The sequence below is a fragment of the Sinocyclocheilus anshuiensis genome, unplaced genomic scaffold (genome assembly GCF_001515605.1).
Source record: "Sinocyclocheilus anshuiensis isolate Anshui unplaced genomic scaffold, SAMN03320099.WGS_v1.1 scaffold209, whole genome shotgun sequence".
NCBI classification, from domain to species: domain Eukaryota; kingdom Metazoa; phylum Chordata; class Actinopteri; order Cypriniformes; family Cyprinidae; genus Sinocyclocheilus; species Sinocyclocheilus anshuiensis.
Genome location: NW_015540880.1, coordinates 944,017 through 961,426, shown reverse-complemented (window position 1 = coordinate 961,426; position 17,410 = coordinate 944,017). Strand labels below are relative to the sequence as shown.

At 39.5% G+C, this 17,410-nt stretch overlaps 3 protein-coding genes across 5 annotated transcripts in view; all 3 read left to right on the top strand.

The window, feature by feature from the left end:
• LOC107688343 (homeobox protein Hox-A3a-like) overlaps window positions 1–7,013 on the top strand; it is a 20,882-nt gene extending 13,869 nt beyond the window's left edge. For 2 of the 3 annotated variants that reach the window (XM_016485981.1, XM_016485982.1), the window contains exons 2-4: window positions 830–890; window positions 4,003–4,561; window positions 5,504–7,013. In XM_016485981.1, the coding sequence (XP_016341467.1) occupies window positions 4,120–4,561; window positions 5,504–6,297 (1,236 nt within the window). In that variant the 5' untranslated portion in view covers window positions 830–890; window positions 4,003–4,119 and the 3' untranslated portion in view covers window positions 6,298–7,013. Of the gene's footprint in view, window positions 1–829; window positions 891–2,182; window positions 2,604–4,002; window positions 4,562–5,503 lie in introns of those variants that run through there. The other variant, XM_016485983.1, reaches the window with a different exon arrangement.
• A 3,539-nt stretch (window positions 7,014–10,552) lies between these two features.
• On the top strand, window positions 10,553–12,141 carry LOC107688385 (homeobox protein Hox-A2a-like). Its single transcript, XM_016486044.1, has 2 exons — window positions 10,553–10,922; window positions 11,405–12,141. The coding sequence occupies exons 1-2, from the start codon at window positions 10,553–10,555 to the stop codon at window positions 12,139–12,141; spliced, it is 1,107 nt and encodes a 368-aa protein (XP_016341530.1).
• A 2,614-nt stretch (window positions 12,142–14,755) lies between these two features.
• LOC107688407 (homeobox protein Hox-A1a-like) lies at window positions 14,756–16,241 on the top strand. The gene is made up of 2 exons (XM_016486064.1): window positions 14,756–15,459; window positions 15,679–16,241. Exons 1-2 carry the CDS (start codon window positions 14,820–14,822, stop codon window positions 16,026–16,028), a joined length of 990 nt encoding a protein of 329 aa, XP_016341550.1. The 5' UTR covers window positions 14,756–14,819; the 3' UTR covers window positions 16,029–16,241.
• Window positions 16,242–17,410: the final 1,169 nt, after the last annotated feature.

Below are 17,410 nucleotides of genomic sequence, written 5' to 3'. Positions count from 1 at the left end.
GGTCACGACGCTCCAGTCTTGATTTATGGGCTGGGGGACTTCGGCCGCTGCTTGAGAGCTAATGACTGTTCGATCTAAATTCTCTAGAAAGGAAACAAAATGGAGGAAAACGCGATAAATTTGCCCGAGTGTTTTATTCCTTATGATATTCCTGATGATACATTCTTATTTTCACACATGCGCCAATATTTTTTTATCTTTAACTGTAAAAATACATAAATTACTTTGATTTATTTGTGCTGTTATTGTTAGGGTTCCCTCACCTATTAATTATTATATGCATTAGACCTATTAGTAGTATAATTAATTACATAAGCAAAGCAAAGAGTCATAAGTAAAAGATTTTAATATTGATATTTCTCTAAAGCCTGGGTTAAGTAGATGTCGAGCTTTCGTCTATTGTTTATGTTAATATTCGTTTGTACATTCGTTAAGCTTGTACATTATACCAAGGTCGTTTTCAGTAGGCTAATACATTTTTATTATTATTATTATTGATGTCAGTTTATTACTGTGCTGGTGTTAGATACAAGTTGGAGTTCAAATAAGAAACCATTCGTAATGAGTGCAATGGTTTTCAATGAAAACAGTGTAACCCATTTGTAATAAAAACAAAAGGAAAAGTATTTGATGTGGTAACTTATTTTAAATTAAATACACATTTAAAATAAAAAGACATAAATGAGTGACAAACATACAGAAGTGTGTTTATTTTTATTTAGAGTTTTCATTGTTCAGTTAAGAGACACTGACATTAATTACTGTCTACATTCCTCCTGGCTGTTGAGACAAAAAAATGAATAATTAATACTTTTATTTCTTGCCGTAGATCTCCAAATAAATGAATGTGCCCCATCACTAAGCCTACGAGAGACTGTGTTTTGCTTAAGGTGAGCTTTCTATTACATTACACAACTGCCATGTCTTGCTATATATTTACTATCATTCCATTTATCCAAAGGCTTACACATGCTACATGAACGCATACACACACAGAGACACACACACACACACACTTAGGCTATACTGAAAACTGAAGACCCATAATTTCTTCCTTTCCACGTTTCTGAGGTGCAATTTGTCATTATGAAGGGGTCTGGTGTATCAACGATCAGGAGCTAACGTGAGAAATGTCTGGTAACGGTTTTAGGCGGTTTAACATAGATTAATTGCAGATTAATACTTATTGTACTGTAAGACACATCTGATATAAAAAGTTAAATTGCAGTGAATTCAGCTCTATATGTTGTTTGGAATGTTTTACGAAAATTACTGATCAACTTTCCACCTAGCATTTTCCGCGCCATTAATGAAATCTCTTAGTCATCGTTTTAATGAAAGAAAAAGGAAACAATTGCGTAAATGTCCAAAATGCTGAAATTGTCGAAAAAATCGCATACGCAAGGATTTTTAAAATCCCACTCATCAACCCACGCCGCCCGCTCTTTTCACTTTAGTTTTGGTAATCTGTAATCCAGTGGGCAGCGCGAGAACAGGAATCTGCCTCTGTGTTTACTGCCGTGCTGCGTAAGGACATTAATCTTCTTGTTTGACCGAGAAAATACACAAGCTGATGCTGGTAATTCATTCGTATGCATAAGTGTTTGATCCATAACCTCCCGTCCTCAGCTCGCAGCTCACTTTTTTTTTCTTCCTGCTACTTTAGAGGTCCGGGAGTTTTATAACCTTTTTCTGTGTAGCGAAAAAGCATCCTTAGCTTTTATTGACGATTGTCCTTGGCTCAGGTTTTATGACCAATTATTTTTTAAATGGATGGAATTTATTGAAATGTTACAGTACATTATTATTATTAATATTATTATTGTTGTTGTTATTAGAATAGACCTTGTTTTTATTGTTATTGCTGCGATTAATAATCTTCTAAAATATCTGTAATTAATGCAAGTAATTCAGTCATTTCAAACCAGTAGTATCTTTATTTCAGTTTTGAATTGTTTAATAACAGTCAAGCTTACATTTGTTTGACACATAACTTCTAACAAATAGGCCTACTTTAGCGTAATCTTCAAGTTATAGATTTTATAAAGTTGTATGTATATGGTCCTGACTATTCAAAGGGGAAAACTGCTTTCTGTGCTTGAGAAGGCGCTTCATTTGCATAATTTTTCTTGTCTACGGTGACGCTCTGTTTCGAGGGAGTTCACTAGGGTGTGCATGAGTATGTGTTAACGTAGCCTACTAGTTTGTGCACGTTAGTGATACAAGAAAGTCTCACTAGAGCGCAGTCCATGGTGGCATTTAGTATAGGTCCGAGAACACAGGCGTTCATTTAGTAGAATGCATTATGTATGTATGTGTGAAGGTGCTTAATCTTTACTACCAGGGCGCACGAGACAACTTTCGTTATTTGGCTGTTATACTGATCTGCGTCGAAAAAGACAAAGACAGAAGGAAGGAATTTAAGTCCTCGAGCACGACTGAGTCGCTGCTTTACTGCAGATACGTCCCATGACTTCTGCAAGTGCAGCTCTGGCTTTGTTGTCTTTCCGATTTAGCTTTAACCTGGACCGCTGTTTGATCGATTTCTGCCGCTGAATGAGAGAAGATCGCGCCGTGCTGCGCGCTGCACGTCAGAGAGAAAGGTAAGCGGGACAGAGTTCTCGCATGGCTGTTAAATTGGCGAGTTTGTGATTTATGACCGCGCGACTGAAATCTCGGTTCAGGGGGAGTTCATACTCGCACATACACACACAATCACTCACAGTCAAGCCAGATTCCTCCCGTGCAGCAGCTGGGTCTCCTGCTTTGTGGCTTTAGCGTCTTTTCTTTTAGCGTTCCATGTGTATGATAGTGCCAGAGAGCGAATTAGTGTAAGACAAGAATGGATCGGTCGTCTAGAAATTGAAGAGGCCTCTTGGTCTCAGTATGTTATTTGGGCCTGATTTTATATCTATTGATTGTAAATGTTTTTTAATGATTTTTATGATCTTGAAATGATTTTTATTGAGCCGATTAGTAGTTAATCAGTATATTATTATTATCTTTGTTGTTTGTTGTTATTATTAACGATGTTATTAGCCTACTGAAATTGCTTTCCATATATTTTATTGTGCGATCAAAGTAAATCATGATTCTTTTGATTTTAATTCTTGTGATCTTGTCTTCATTTTTTTAAGTATATACATGCATGTCGACTTGTGGGATAGGCTATATTTAACAGGGTATTTATCTTTCAAATATCAAATAATACTTCAGAGTGGAACATTGTACCAGAGTGGCAAATATAATAACGTTTCAGTGGTTATTTCTGCGCTCTGCACCAGTCCCGGGCCGTAGCAATAGCACTTTCCCAGCTTGGTGACCCCTCATGCATCCACCGGTGCCAGTTAGTTACCATTATTCATTATTTTGGGTTGGCGAGGGAGAGATAGTGGCGTGGTTTGGGAACGCGCGTCTGCCCGGTTTTTCAGGTTTCCTGCTACTACAACTTTCGAACCCAAACAATACACGCAGAGGCTTGTATTTATGTAGACTAAAATGTCATGAACACCTTAACACCTTAAGAACTAAAAATCAGACATTAACTTGATAACTGACCTTTGTTTAGAATAGAAAACGTATATTTAACATTAAAATTAAAAGGCTGCATTATAAAAAGCTGTTCACAATGAAAATGATGGTAGCCTCGCATAAATTCACGACAATGATTGTTGTTTGTTTATAGCCCTAATAATTTATTATTCTGTTTACATTAACGCAATGCTATATTATTATCAGGAAATATTGGTTTTATGTGTTTGTTTGTGTTTTTTTTTATTAACATGTTAACATATAGGCTATAGCTTATTTTGATTGGATAGTAGTGTGATTGCGTTAAATAGCCTACTTTAAGCGGCCAGCACGTTCTCGGTTATGTTGGCTATTGTTGCAGCTGGCCATAAGGTAAGTGGTGACCGGCTCTCCCAGTCTCGCCACAGTGTCAACTGAGCTTTGAAAAGTAAGATGGATAGGCCTTATTTCACGTATCTTCTCTCACCGTAGGTTCACCCGTAGAGCCCATTGGCGAAGAGGTGTCACGTGACTACATCGAGCCAATGTTCTTCTACGAAGGTGTCAGGACCTTGTCAGAAAGTGAAATAAACATTGGGAAACGGCAAGATGCAAAAAGCGACCTATTGCGATGGCTCGCCAATTTACAGTGGCTTCCACTATCAAAGCACAAACGGTTTAGGTTATGATGCCAATCAGGAGCAATATCTCCAGGCCCTTCATGTGGAAAGTGAGTACCATCGACCGGCCTGCTCCCTGCAGTCCCCTGGTGGTTCTGCAGCTCTGCACAAACCCAGTGAAATCTCCAAGGGCTGCCAACGGAGTAACGGGACACAAGCCCCAGTACCAGATCTCCCCGACAACAACCAGTCCCCTACTGACCCTTCCAGACCATCTTCCCCCAGTGCCCTGAACCAAATTCTGAGCAATGATACCACCGCCAAGAGCCCAGGGCACGCATCTCCAATGCCAACCACAAGGAAACACATTTTTCCGTGGATGAAGGAATCCCGTCAGAACACAAAGCAGAAATCTTGTAGTACCATTTCAGGTGATTACATAAACCACATTATAGCACCTTAAATTAAATAGCCTAAATATGTACATGTTTATAATATATAAATGAATACGGGCAATAACGTGTGTAATTTTAGCTAGCCTATGGAGTAAGTATTCACATGATTTTTCTTTTCTTTTTTTTTTTAAACATGATTTGTAGTGTGTAGTCGCCTTGGTAAAAAGAGTCTGCTAAAAACCTAAATGTCCAAAAATATATATAGGCTACATGGAATTTATAATTTATATCACCTTTCCATTGGCTCTTTAGTGTCTTGTTTAGTTATGATACATTGGACCACATGTAAACCACACCTATAGGATAGTGCTTTTTGAGGTAATTGGACAGGTTTGATTTTTAAATTCTGAGCTTAGCAAAGGCTGTGTGCACTGATGACACCCCAACACATACCCGTCTGTAAAAAATTATATGACCAATAAGTTGACAACGTGTTTTTATATTACTTTAACTCATCAAAATATTATATTGGTAATTGGTAAAATATTATGGCACTGCAAACTCAAAGTACTGGAAAAATAATACAGTCATAATATAGTTATGGAAAAACTGTACAGTTGGCTAGTGACTCCATCCTCCCTCTGCCCTACTTCCAGAACAGACTATGCCACTTTTCTCTACCTAGTTTTGTTTAACCTATACTGAGAATAAGTAAGCTGTTATGGTTTTGAAATAGTCATGATGTGCTTGGTTTACCAGTGATTGCCTGATATTATTACCCTACAATCCTTAAAATGTATAGAACTGTATAGAAATGTATATTTAATGGCACAATTACATATGATGTTGTACCAGCAGGGGTTTGAGTGATTTAGTTTTTTAAACAACAGCAAAAGCAATGGATGATGAATATTATACAGTGAGGTCTATGGGACATGCGCATTAACGCTTTTCGTTGTATTTCTTGTCCTCATACAGTAGAGAGCTGCGCTGGAGACAAGAGTCCCCCTGGTTCTGCCGCCTCCAAGCGCGCTCGTACTGCATACACTTCTGCTCAACTCGTAGAACTGGAGAAAGAATTCCACTTCAACCGTTACCTCTGCCGCCCGCGACGAGTGGAAATGGCTAATCTGCTCAATTTGACGGAAAGGCAGATTAAAATATGGTTCCAGAATCGCAGGATGAAGTACAAAAAGGACCAGAAGGGGCTAGGAATGATGCCCTCTCCTGGAGCACAGTCTCCTCACAGTCCCGTAGCTCTGTCATCCGGTGACGGAGGAGGGGGTGGGAGTGCATATTTAAGTTCAATGCATTCTCTGGTTAACAGCGTGCCCTACGACTCACCCTCTCCAGCATCCTATAACAAACTCCAGCCTAATGCATGCAATCTTCCTACGTCATACCCACCTCCTCTGAATAACTGCCCGCCTCCTCAGAAGCGGTATCCAGGGACTGGCACAGCCACGCCGGATTACGACACGCATCATCTTCAAGGCAACAACAATTACGGGACGCAAGTGCAGGGTAGCCCGGTTTATGTCAGTGGTGGTGGAGGCTACTCAGATTCTTTGGTGGGGATGGGGGCCTCGGTATTTGGCCTGACACATCTACCGCACCCACCTCAAGGCAATATAGACTACAACGGCGCTATCACCATGGGAAACAGCCATCAGCAAGGAACGTGCCAACCAAACCCATGCACATTCACAGAACTTACACCGCAGTATTCTCAGGGAAGAATTCAGGTAGCGCCCAAACTGACGCATCTATAGTGCCGATACCATGTATTTCTCTCCCAGTCCACGGCACACATTTGCGCTCCGTCTGACTGCGTTTTGGTTCATATAGTTTTCCTGACATAGCCTCAGGTGAAATGACCTTGTTGTTGGTTTTACTTAATACATAAAAAGGAAATTAAAGTTCCTCAAAGCTCAAATGTCATGGCATCATGGGAATATGTAGGCCTATTGTTTAAGGAAATCTGAAACAGGGTGAGAACACATATTAGAACACAGTTTTATGATTTTTTTTTTTACGTGAATTTTAAAGTCTTCAAAATTCCTCTCAGTCCACGATTTCATTTCTGTTTTGCATTTTGCACTTGAGGAAGGATGCATATGAACACGATTTCTTATTCAACAGTCTTATACAGCGTGAGCTCGTGTTTTTTAGGTCTTACAAATGTATTTATTTGTTTCCATGGACAGTAAATTGTGTTATTTAGCCCAAATCCTTAAGATAATGGGTAAAAGGAAACCAGATCCCGCGACTCTCCCATGTCAGTGCTGAAACAAGTGCTAACAGGCAGATTATCAAAGGTCGATGTGTTCAAATATTAATCAATGTGTGCGAATGTTAATCATGTGTTGTGTAGAGTCGAAAGAGACAGCGATCAGATACTCATACTTTTTATTTGTTTGAACTTTTTTTTTTTATTTCATACATTCCATGCTGCTCCACTTCTGAAGAAATAAAAGACACTAATTGACTTCTGTATTTGCCTTCATAAAAGAGGGGTTATACAACAAAAGCATCAGAAAATTAGCAATATAATAAGCAGATAATTTGCTCAGTGCACGTCGCTGTTTGGTTCAAATTAAGAATTAATTAAAAAGAATTAAAGATTATATATTAATAAAATGACTGAAAGGCATTTGGGAATAGGAGAAACATCCTAATACTGAATCTACTGAGTATGAGTGGTACATCGTCATTTCCGGCGGTCTTGCAGTTTGTGAAAATTGCAAGAAATCCCATCCATTGTCGTGACAGTCTCCTACAGGCCTCCAGCAGTGCCTGTGGGAGAAAAAAAGTATTTAAAACTCTGAAATGCTTAAGCCCAGCCCTCGTTTAGAACAACAACAGTGCAATGTATAAAAGACAGATGCAACATAAGCAGCAGAAAGAGAGAAAGAGAGAAATGCACATCACATCACACACACAAACACTTACACTTACACACACACACACACACACACACACACACACACACACAACACATCAACGTAAAATTATCTGAAACAACTTGTCATTTGAGTCCAAATGGTCTATGGTCATTAGTAATAGTACTCAAGATTGACACAGAATTCTTCAAATTTTAAGTCTAAATTTAGAGACCCATTCTTTAATATCAATAATGTTGTTTCATAATTGCACTTTACATGAAATTACGTTAAATTAAATGACTAACAGCTTTGTTGTGTAGTACACTGGTTAAAAAGTAAATTGCTAGTAAAAAAAAACAACAACAACAACAACTATAGTTTCAAACAAAAATGCCCTTTTTCACTAGCCTATATTTAGCCTATCAAATTACATTACTGTTCGTCTTAATGTTATAAATAAATGCAATATACTTGTACCTTGTAGTTCCCTGTAAAAATGCCTTAATTCTATAGAAGGATATACCCTTAAATGTGGCATAAGGTTAGCAGGAGCTTGCGCGAGACAAAGTTAATAAATTTAGGACATGTTAACCCAAGATGTGGTTATGGAAAAGAACAGGGTCATGTTTTCACCGACTTGCAAGTGCCACCTCCCACATATAACCACTTTTCTTGACGACTCCAGAACCCAATTTGCTGTTATCACAACGACATTAGCGTGTCCTTTAATTTATCAAATTTTGCAATATGAAAGAAACTACTTACTCATCGATAGCAAATTAGGCCAACTGCTCCATGAAAGTTTATGTCTCTAAATGTAAATCTGAAAATGGTCACTTTAAATCTGTTTATGATCGAGAGAACCGGGCAAATCTCTCTAATGGAGCCTTTTCCAGCCTCTCGTTCTACCAGGATTTGATCTGCGTAGAGTAAAAAGGTTTAAATGTGTTGTGGGGGCATGAGGCTGTCAAACCTTTTGGCAAGTAAGATTGATCACGCGCATGCTTCTAGAACTCTTTGTTTAGTATATAAGCACTGAAACTACAAACGACAAAAGTACTAGTTTCGTTTACGTTTAACATAGGCTATTTCCGCATAATCTGCAAACCGGCAAAAAAAAAAAAATTACAATGTTAGCATAGAAAGTCCCCTCCTTGTGTAGAATAAAACAAAACGTAACAAATTACTTTCAGTTTAATCTTAAAGAGATCGTTCACCCCAAAATTAAAATTCTGTCATTAATTACTCACCCTCATTGTTCCAAACCCGTAAGACCTTCGTTCATCTTCGGAACACAAATTAAGATATTTTTGATGAAATGTGAGAGCTCTCAGACCCGCATAGACAGCAACGCAACTGTAATGTTCCCAGGTCCAGAAACATAGTAAGGACTTCGGTAAAACAGTCCATGTGACATCAGTGGCTCAACTTCAGTTTTGTGAAGCTACGAGAATACTTTTTGAGCGCAAAGAAAACAAAAATAACATAATTTATTCAATTCTTCTCCCCCGAGTTACGTCTTCCGCCATTTTAGAGAGTATCACAACGCATACGCACACTTTCCCCTAAGCGTAAACAATGCCACTGATGTCACATGGACTGTTTTACCGATGTCCTTACTATGTTTCAGGACCTGGGAACATTACAGTTGCGTTGCTGTCTATGCGGGGTCTGAGAGCTCTCACATGTAATCAAAAATATCTTAATTCGTGTTCCGAAGATGAACGAAGGTCTTGCGGGTTTGGAACGACATGAGGGTGAGTAATTAATGACAGCGTTTTCATTTTGGGGTGAACTAACCCTTTAATCCAAAAGATCTATACTGAATGTCAGTTGCTTTGTTTCAGAAATAACTTCACTTATGTTTACATTTTACATTCATTGATTTATCCAAAGCGATTTACCAACTGAAACATCATGAAGCAATTTGTCACAGAGCCAACAACATTCATAGTAGACTTCACAATGCCAGGTTTAGTAGAATCTATATTAGGAAACAAGCTAGAGTACAGGTAAAGTGTTATGTGATATTAACAAGCTATAAAACAAAGGTAGGCCTAAAGTTTTATGTGATATTACGATTTTTAGTACTTACGCTAATCCTCACTGTTCAAACATTGCGGGTATGCTTGGTAAAGCTTCCAGTTGAAAACATCTGGTATCAAGAAGCGTTTTACTTCAAATATTTACTGACAACGACGTAGATCCCCATCGAAGAGAGAGCTAGCGAGCGAGAGTATCCTTCATAGTTAAATATAGGCTACAGACTTTGAATGTTCATTTTATCTTGCGCGTTATTTTGTAAATGATGTTTAGGGCTTGATAGAATAATAATGTATTTATATTTCATCGCGATTATCTACTATCGTTGATGACCATATGTTCTGTAAGTGGGTTTGTTTCATGGAGCTGTTCGTTTTTGTCTAACCAGTGTATCTTAAGAATTGATAGGCGGAACATTACGTCAATAGATTTGCGTGTGGGGGAGGGGATATGTGATTTCAATGTAGGCCTATTTATGTGCCATATTAATTGTACAATAAGCTGGGCTGAAACAACTGTCTTTTCAGGCCAAATGAGAAAAAAAAACTTCTGTCAGTAAGCAGGCGTAACTTATTTGGCAAATGTACTGGAGGAAGACTGATTCCCTCACATTATTTATGAAACCAATACACAGAGAGAATGGACGTGCCTGTGCAGTAGGGCCAAAAGGGAGGTTCTAATTCTAATATGCATGTTTTTAGATTGACTATGAAGCTTCAGAGCCACTGCCTTTAGCGAACACAATGACACCGATGTACATAACAGCAGTGACCTCCCTCTTAAGAGAGGAGTTGCTCGAGGAAGTTCTACGGATCGATCTGTCAAGCTGGATCCTTTTGAATAAACCCCAAATTGCCATTGGGTAAAGGTAATCATGTGACATGACTTTTCGGTCCAATTTCAACTGAGTCTCCTAAATGCAATATTATCGATAGTAATCTATCCACACACAGGCATAATTAGTTATTATAAAATAATTTTAATGTAATTTTTTATCCACATAGCCTGCTTATTTTAATAGAGAGAGAAAACTCGTAGACTTCAACGAAGCCAAAATTTCCATGCCCGCGCTCTCGGGGCGTGGGACAACAGGTTTGCAATGAATTACGAGTTTGAGCGTGAGACGGGTTTCATCAATAGTAAGCCATCGCTCGCGGAGTGCCTTACTTCTTTCCCCCCTGTTGACGACTTATTTCAGAAGTCATCAAACAAAAGCTCAGCGCGCACGAACCTTCACCCTCTTGTCCTACCTCCTTTCGAGCACACCATCCCAAGCTTGAGTCTCGGAACTCATTCACGCTATGCAGGGCCCCGGCACAGTTTAGATGGGGGAAGCCCACTACACGCCAATTCTCTGACCCCGGAATACCCGTGGATGCGCGAAAAGAAGACCAACAAGAGAAACTGTCCTCTTATACCAACCGGCTCCTTCACTCCTACAGCGGGAGTCATTTGCTTCTCTCCAAAAGGTGAGTTAGGAAAACCTAAGCGAAGAGAGATGGGGAGAATTAAGGTCATTAAAGGTCTGAGAGAAATTATGAGCATCGCCATACATCTGCACTATCATCTCCACGCTATTTGCCTCATATTATACTCATTTACGACTTCTGTAAAATGTTTGACTCTCTAGCTTAATTCAAATCAGTAAGGTATTTATGATGTCTGACGTGTAATGGAGAATGATAGATTACTGTTGTGGTGCAAGGGGCCGCTCGGGCATTCATTAGAAGATGGTAGTCGGTACCACGCACACACTGGTGATGCAGTTCGCGGTCTACAGGTTTTTTTTTTTTACTATACTTTTTAGTTAATCAGTTTGTGTTATCACATTTTACAGTTAAGTTTACATTAACGTTGCGATAGACAAATACTAGGTGTTGCCATCTCGCATATGTTTGACTAAGCTACATAATAAGTGTTCGTGTGTTCCTTTGTGGACTAATTTTTTCAGGCTCACCCGAGCTTCCCGAGGGCGGTTTGTCTAGTGGAGAAGGAGGTTCACGCCGCCTGAGAACAGCATACACAAACACACAGCTTTTAGAGCTAGAGAAGGAGTTCCACTACAACAAATACCTTTGCCGACTGCGCCGTGTGGAAATAGCCGCGCTTCTCGACCTTACAGAACGCCAGGTCAAAGTGTGGTTCCAGAACCGATGGATGAAGCATAAACGCCAGACCCAAATGAAAGACATCCACGGGGAGCTAAGCAAGACAACTGTCGGCGAGGATAATGGTGCAAAGAGCGACGAGGACGCTTCGATTTGTGGCCTGAGTCATAGTAGATTAGATAGAGAGTCGAACTCTTTTCAAAACGACCTGTCAACAGTCTCTGGGCAGTCCTGTAATGATAACGACATGCAAACTTTTGAAATGTTTTCTAACAGCTTTATGAAAAGAAGTCTAAAATATGTTTACAGTCAGTCACCTACTGCTCTGGGCAAGGGGACAATAATATGCAATAGTAACCGATGTGCCAGTCGGCTCGCCAGTCCGGACAATTGCGGTTCCCCGCATGTTATGGACATGTCTGTGCAGGATTTAAACTTTTTTTCGACCGACTCATGTCTGTCTGATGCAGCTTCGCCAGCACTGTACATGTCTCTGGAAAGCCCAGATGATGTATCAACAGACTTTTATTTCTTGAAGGATTCCCTGACTACAGCTGATTTACAAAATGCAAACTACTGATTATCAAAGTGGATCAGTGAACAAATGGAAGGATAAATCAGGAGTTTTAAATGTTGATTTTTTTTTTTTTTTTTTGCAAGATGGGTGTAATTGACGCGATTATGATAACATATTGAAGGTAAGCTGTATAAGCCCTGTGCGCTTTAGTAATATAATGCATAGGCCTAACGCATTCATAACAGAAGTATTAGTTTAGAATATATTATTTTTATTTTTGTATCGAGTATGTTCTGTGCTGCTTATTTTTGTAAAAATAAACATACTTTCTAAATACAAATGTCAAGACAATATTCTGTTCTCAAATTAATAGCAATTGCAACAGCTATTTCTAAGTATTTATTGCTTAGTCGCTACGAAGTTTAAATACATTATACCAATCATAACACTTCAAAGATAAATAAGTAAATTAAAACAAAACAAATTAACATTTACTCGATTCACGTCTACAATATTCTTTGCAAGCTGTACAAAATGTTTGTCAAAAAAAGTTATTCAAATGTGTGTGAAATGTACATTGATTTGGTAATTTCACATTTTATGTTTCTCATTTGTTTGATTTCCATGCTGAAACAATGTTATAAGATGTTATGGAAAAATCTGTACTAGTTAGTTAAACCTCTGAATGAATGTGCAGAAATAATTACTTATGAAATATTATGTTGTCCATTTTGCACGATGCAAATTATTATAGCCTGACTGTATAATTACTCCTACTAGGCCTATGTTTGATATTATACATATTCATGTGTGCATTTTTCAAATGTTTAATTTGAAATGTTAAGTCACAATTTAAATCACAAAACCGTGTTCAAATATGGCTTCCTCGCCAGAGCTGGCTCTTTGTCTCAGACTCTTTTCTCCGCTCCGCGTGGGGAAATGCCGAGAATGTTTCTTTCCATAACTAACTCATAAATCAAAGTCTTTCAGGCAAGCTGACAGCACCAAGACAATCACTGCCTGTGAAAAGTCTGCCCAAATAAGTGTTTTCACTCACTGTTTATCATTAAGAAGATTTTGGTTCCTGAAGCACAACCCACGTGGACGGTTAATAATAATTCATTTTTATTGGCGTTTTAACATCCGACATTAGGATTACACAAAACACTCATAAACTACATATTTCATTGCGCGTGGCATACGCTATTTGTCTTAGTCTCTTTTAGTTTTTTTTTTCTTGTCCTTCTATCCTGACTGATATAACGTGATAGAAATGGTTAATGAACTCTATATTAAAACCTTTTTTTCCAGACATTTCTAATATTAATAAAACAGTATTATAATGACAATAGCATATTTTTATGTTCACATATTTCTCACCCACATTTCCTAAAGACCAAATATTGTCTTGTGTGAATGTGACTGAAAATCTCTGCAAGATTTTAAGTGATTCTGCTTTTCAAACTTCAAATGATTCGTATAGTCACAATTTGCTTAAATGCATTGGCTATCTGCTTTAAGGTTCTAATTTATACTGTGTTAATACTCTGGCTCGCTACAAGACGAAGAATAGCCGCAATAAACAAAACAGTAAGTGCATTACAACAGCTGTTATTTTTCTTGCCTTGTTTGTCAGGGGCCATGTTAAAAAAGGATGTTAAGAAGAGAGAATGAGAAATACTAGGCCGTCAGAAGCTTGTGGAAAGCGCCATTTTGAGGACAAAAAATAACATTGGACATCTCTAGTAAAATGTCCTTTTCATCCAGAGGGGGCGCACGTCCCCCCTGCTCAACAACAGGCTAGGGCAAGACTGGGCAACTTCGGTCCTGGAGGGCCACTGTCCTGCAGAGTTTAGCTCCAACCTTAATCAAACACACGTTTTGTGTGTGGCCACTTTGTGACCACTGATAACAAAACATCTTTCAGCAAAACAAGTAATATGTGACAAAGTTCTGTTTCGTTTTTGCTGGATGTTAAAATTTCCATATGTTTTACATATAAATCGCTTATAGCAGCAATAAATCTACAATGGGCTATAGCACAGGCTTTTTATTAAGACTCAGCCTTATTAAATTATAAAACCATTCTAATGAAAAGGTAACTTATCCAGATAAAAAAAATACAATCAGTTTTATAACCAGTGTATCATTTTTTTACACAAAACCAACTTGACAAACGCTGATGACTATAGCCTAGCAGCCTCACAAAGCAGCGCAACTGACGCAAAATATACAATAAACCAGAAGTAAAAAAAAAATAATAATAATTCACTTTACATAATTGCCTGTGGTTTTTTGGAGCTTATCTTACCTGACGCATTTCTTCAACATATTTCCCCACACCAGTATGTTGCTGCCTGGACGCTATCTGTGAGACAACGTACCTCCTTGCTCCTTTCCCAGCGAATCCATCCTTTCAATGGGGGATAAGGTGGGCCTACGTCACGTTTATCGACAAGAGGTCGGCATTTACATAAGCCTGGTGTTTAACGACAACCTGTCAGTGCAAGGCCACTTAAGATCAAGATGAGACAGAACAACTGATCACTGGCTGACCCAGCCCACGTGACTGTCACTGGTCATTCATATCACTAGCGCGCGGACACTCTCCAATCCACGACTGATTGAAGGAGGCAGAAGGGTGGCTCGGCTCAACCCCAGGTGAGTGGTGCGACGCTAATCAGTCCCCGGGCCCAAAGATCTGTCAGTGTGGCAGCAGAGACGCCAAGGAAGATGCCGCAATGAGCACATTCTTAGATTTCTCGGCCATAAGTGGTGGTGGAGATGGAGGTGGCGGGGGCTCGTGCTCAGTCAGAGCGTTTCATGGCGACCACGGACTTTCAACATTCCAGTCGTCGTGTGCTGTTAGGGTAAATAGCTGCAGTGGGGACGAGCGGTACATGTCCAGTAGATCATCACAAGACGCAATTAACCCTCAGCCACATCAAGTCGGCTCGTACCAGTCCCCCGGGACTCTGTCAATTAGGCCTACCTACAGCGCCCATCCAAGTTACGCGACTCAAAGTTTTTGCGCCGGATACAGTCACTATGCCCTAAATCAGGATGTGGACTCGTCTGTGAGCGTTCCCCAGTGCAGCCCCTTAGTTTACTCTGGAAATATTTCCTCCACGGTTGTGCAGCACCGTCACCATCGCCATGGTAACAGTAGCGGAAACGTTCACCTCCACGGCCAGTTCCAGTACGCCACATATGGTAATAGTTCGGATCAGGCAAACCTTACGTTTGTGGCGGGCTGCTCAAATCCGCTATCCCCTCTGCATGTGGCTCATCACGAAGCATGCTGTTCACCTCTATCAGATGGCGTGTCAACAGGGCAGACATTTGACTGGATGAAGGTTAAACGGAACCCGCCAAAAACAGGTGAGTAGCTGGAGAACTTTCACATGTCGAGGTCTAATTTACCATTGTGTTTTCCCCACCGGATACAGTATTTATGCTACGAATGAAAAAGAAAACAAATACTGACTTGTTTGTTATTTGAACAAGGTTGTCAAATTCTGGAAAACTGGTGTGATATAATTAAGTCAAGATTATGCTTGCACACACTCATTTATTCATCTATTTATCGTCTTTCTTCAGGGAAAGCTGGAGAGTATGGATTTGGTGGGCAGCCAAATACTGTACGCACAAATTTTACTACAAAACAGCTGACAGAGCTTGAAAAAGAGTTTCATTTCAATAAGTACTTGACTCGCGCAAGGCGGGTGGAGATCGCGGCTGCGCTTCAACTGAACGAGACTCAGGTGAAGATCTGGTTCCAAAATCGTCGTATGAAGCAAAAGAAGAGAGAAAAGGAAGGTATTTTGCCCAAATCTCAGTCCAAAACGAAGGATGGTCACGAAAAACAGGAGGATGCATCCGAAAAGTCGCTCTCCGCACCACCCACTCCCTCTCCAACTTCCCCGACCGTTGATGCCTCCTCGAATTAAAAGACTCGTTTCTTCTGCCAACCTGTTAATGATATTGCAGTACTGTTAGTGACTCTCGTGTCAAGGTTATTATCAAAATCATCATGTGACATCAGTGAAAGTATCATACAGAGACCAGTGCACATCTTACAGATTTTGACCACTCAGTATTTACATTTGCTACTTTGTGTTATTGAGAAATGACTCTTAGTTGTCTTGGGCACCTTGTCAAGCACCCAGAAATAGCAAGTTGCTTGTGCATTTTCGTGCACAGTAATAGCAGATGCTGCACTTTTACACGTTTTTGGTCAGACTTGCACCATTTGTCAAAATGCCTACCTCAACAACCAAAAGAAATGCAATATATTTAAGGGATGTATTATTAAGAGATACGAATCAATTGTACGTTTCGCCAGAGGCTTGTTTGAAAATACTGACAACTTTTCTGGACTGTGCATAGTGTTAACCCTGATGTTGTGTATGTGTTGTAAGTTATGCAACATGATGCGCAAAAGTTGTCATCCGATCGTACTGAGTTTTATCAGTCAAAGATGAAGACTCAAGTCTCCTTTAGAAACATGCTTTAGAAAACGATCAAGATACGGGTGAATTAAATGTGTGAATTAAAAATTATCTTAATTACAATTTCTTTGAACACTGGTGCGATACTCTTGATGGTGCCAATGCCTTGTATAAGCCTCACACAGCCACACTTAAATGTCAAAAATATTTCTGACAATCTGGAAACTTAAAATAATCTACAAGTTATTTAGCCTATATAACGTTTATGTACAGGTGTCCATAGAGGTTTTTTTGTTTGTTTGTTTTTGTGGCCGTACTGTTATGCTTGATTAATCGATTTGCTTGTTGGCAGTCACAATCCACAGATAATTCACTCTCTGGCTCTTTAACTGATATATGCATCCGCGAGTGGTTTCTTCCTCAGGGACGAAGCTATATTGGCGCATGGTAAGCATGTTTATCCACGAAAGAAGATGCGCAATGCTGTAACGGTCACTCGTGATGACAACCCTATTGACCTGTTAGTTTATTGAAGGGAAACGGAGGACAACAAGAAAGAGAGAGAGAGAACATCGATTAAATCATCTCAACTGTCAAGGATGAGTCAATCTGACCCCATCAGTGTTCATGACATGTCTGATTTCTCATATCACAACCTGTCAGTAAGGCAGTAACAGCGCATAATAACGAGCAAAAAGTCTGAATAACAGATCTGAAGGCCAAACATCACGTTCAAGTAGACTTCAGATATCTTCTGTCATTTCCTCCCTCCCACCCGCTCTCTCTCTCTCGTATTCACACACTCACAAATACAGGCATGACCAAACAGTTGCCCATAGAGCACAGAAAATATCTTCTAGGACCCATTGACATGCTGATTT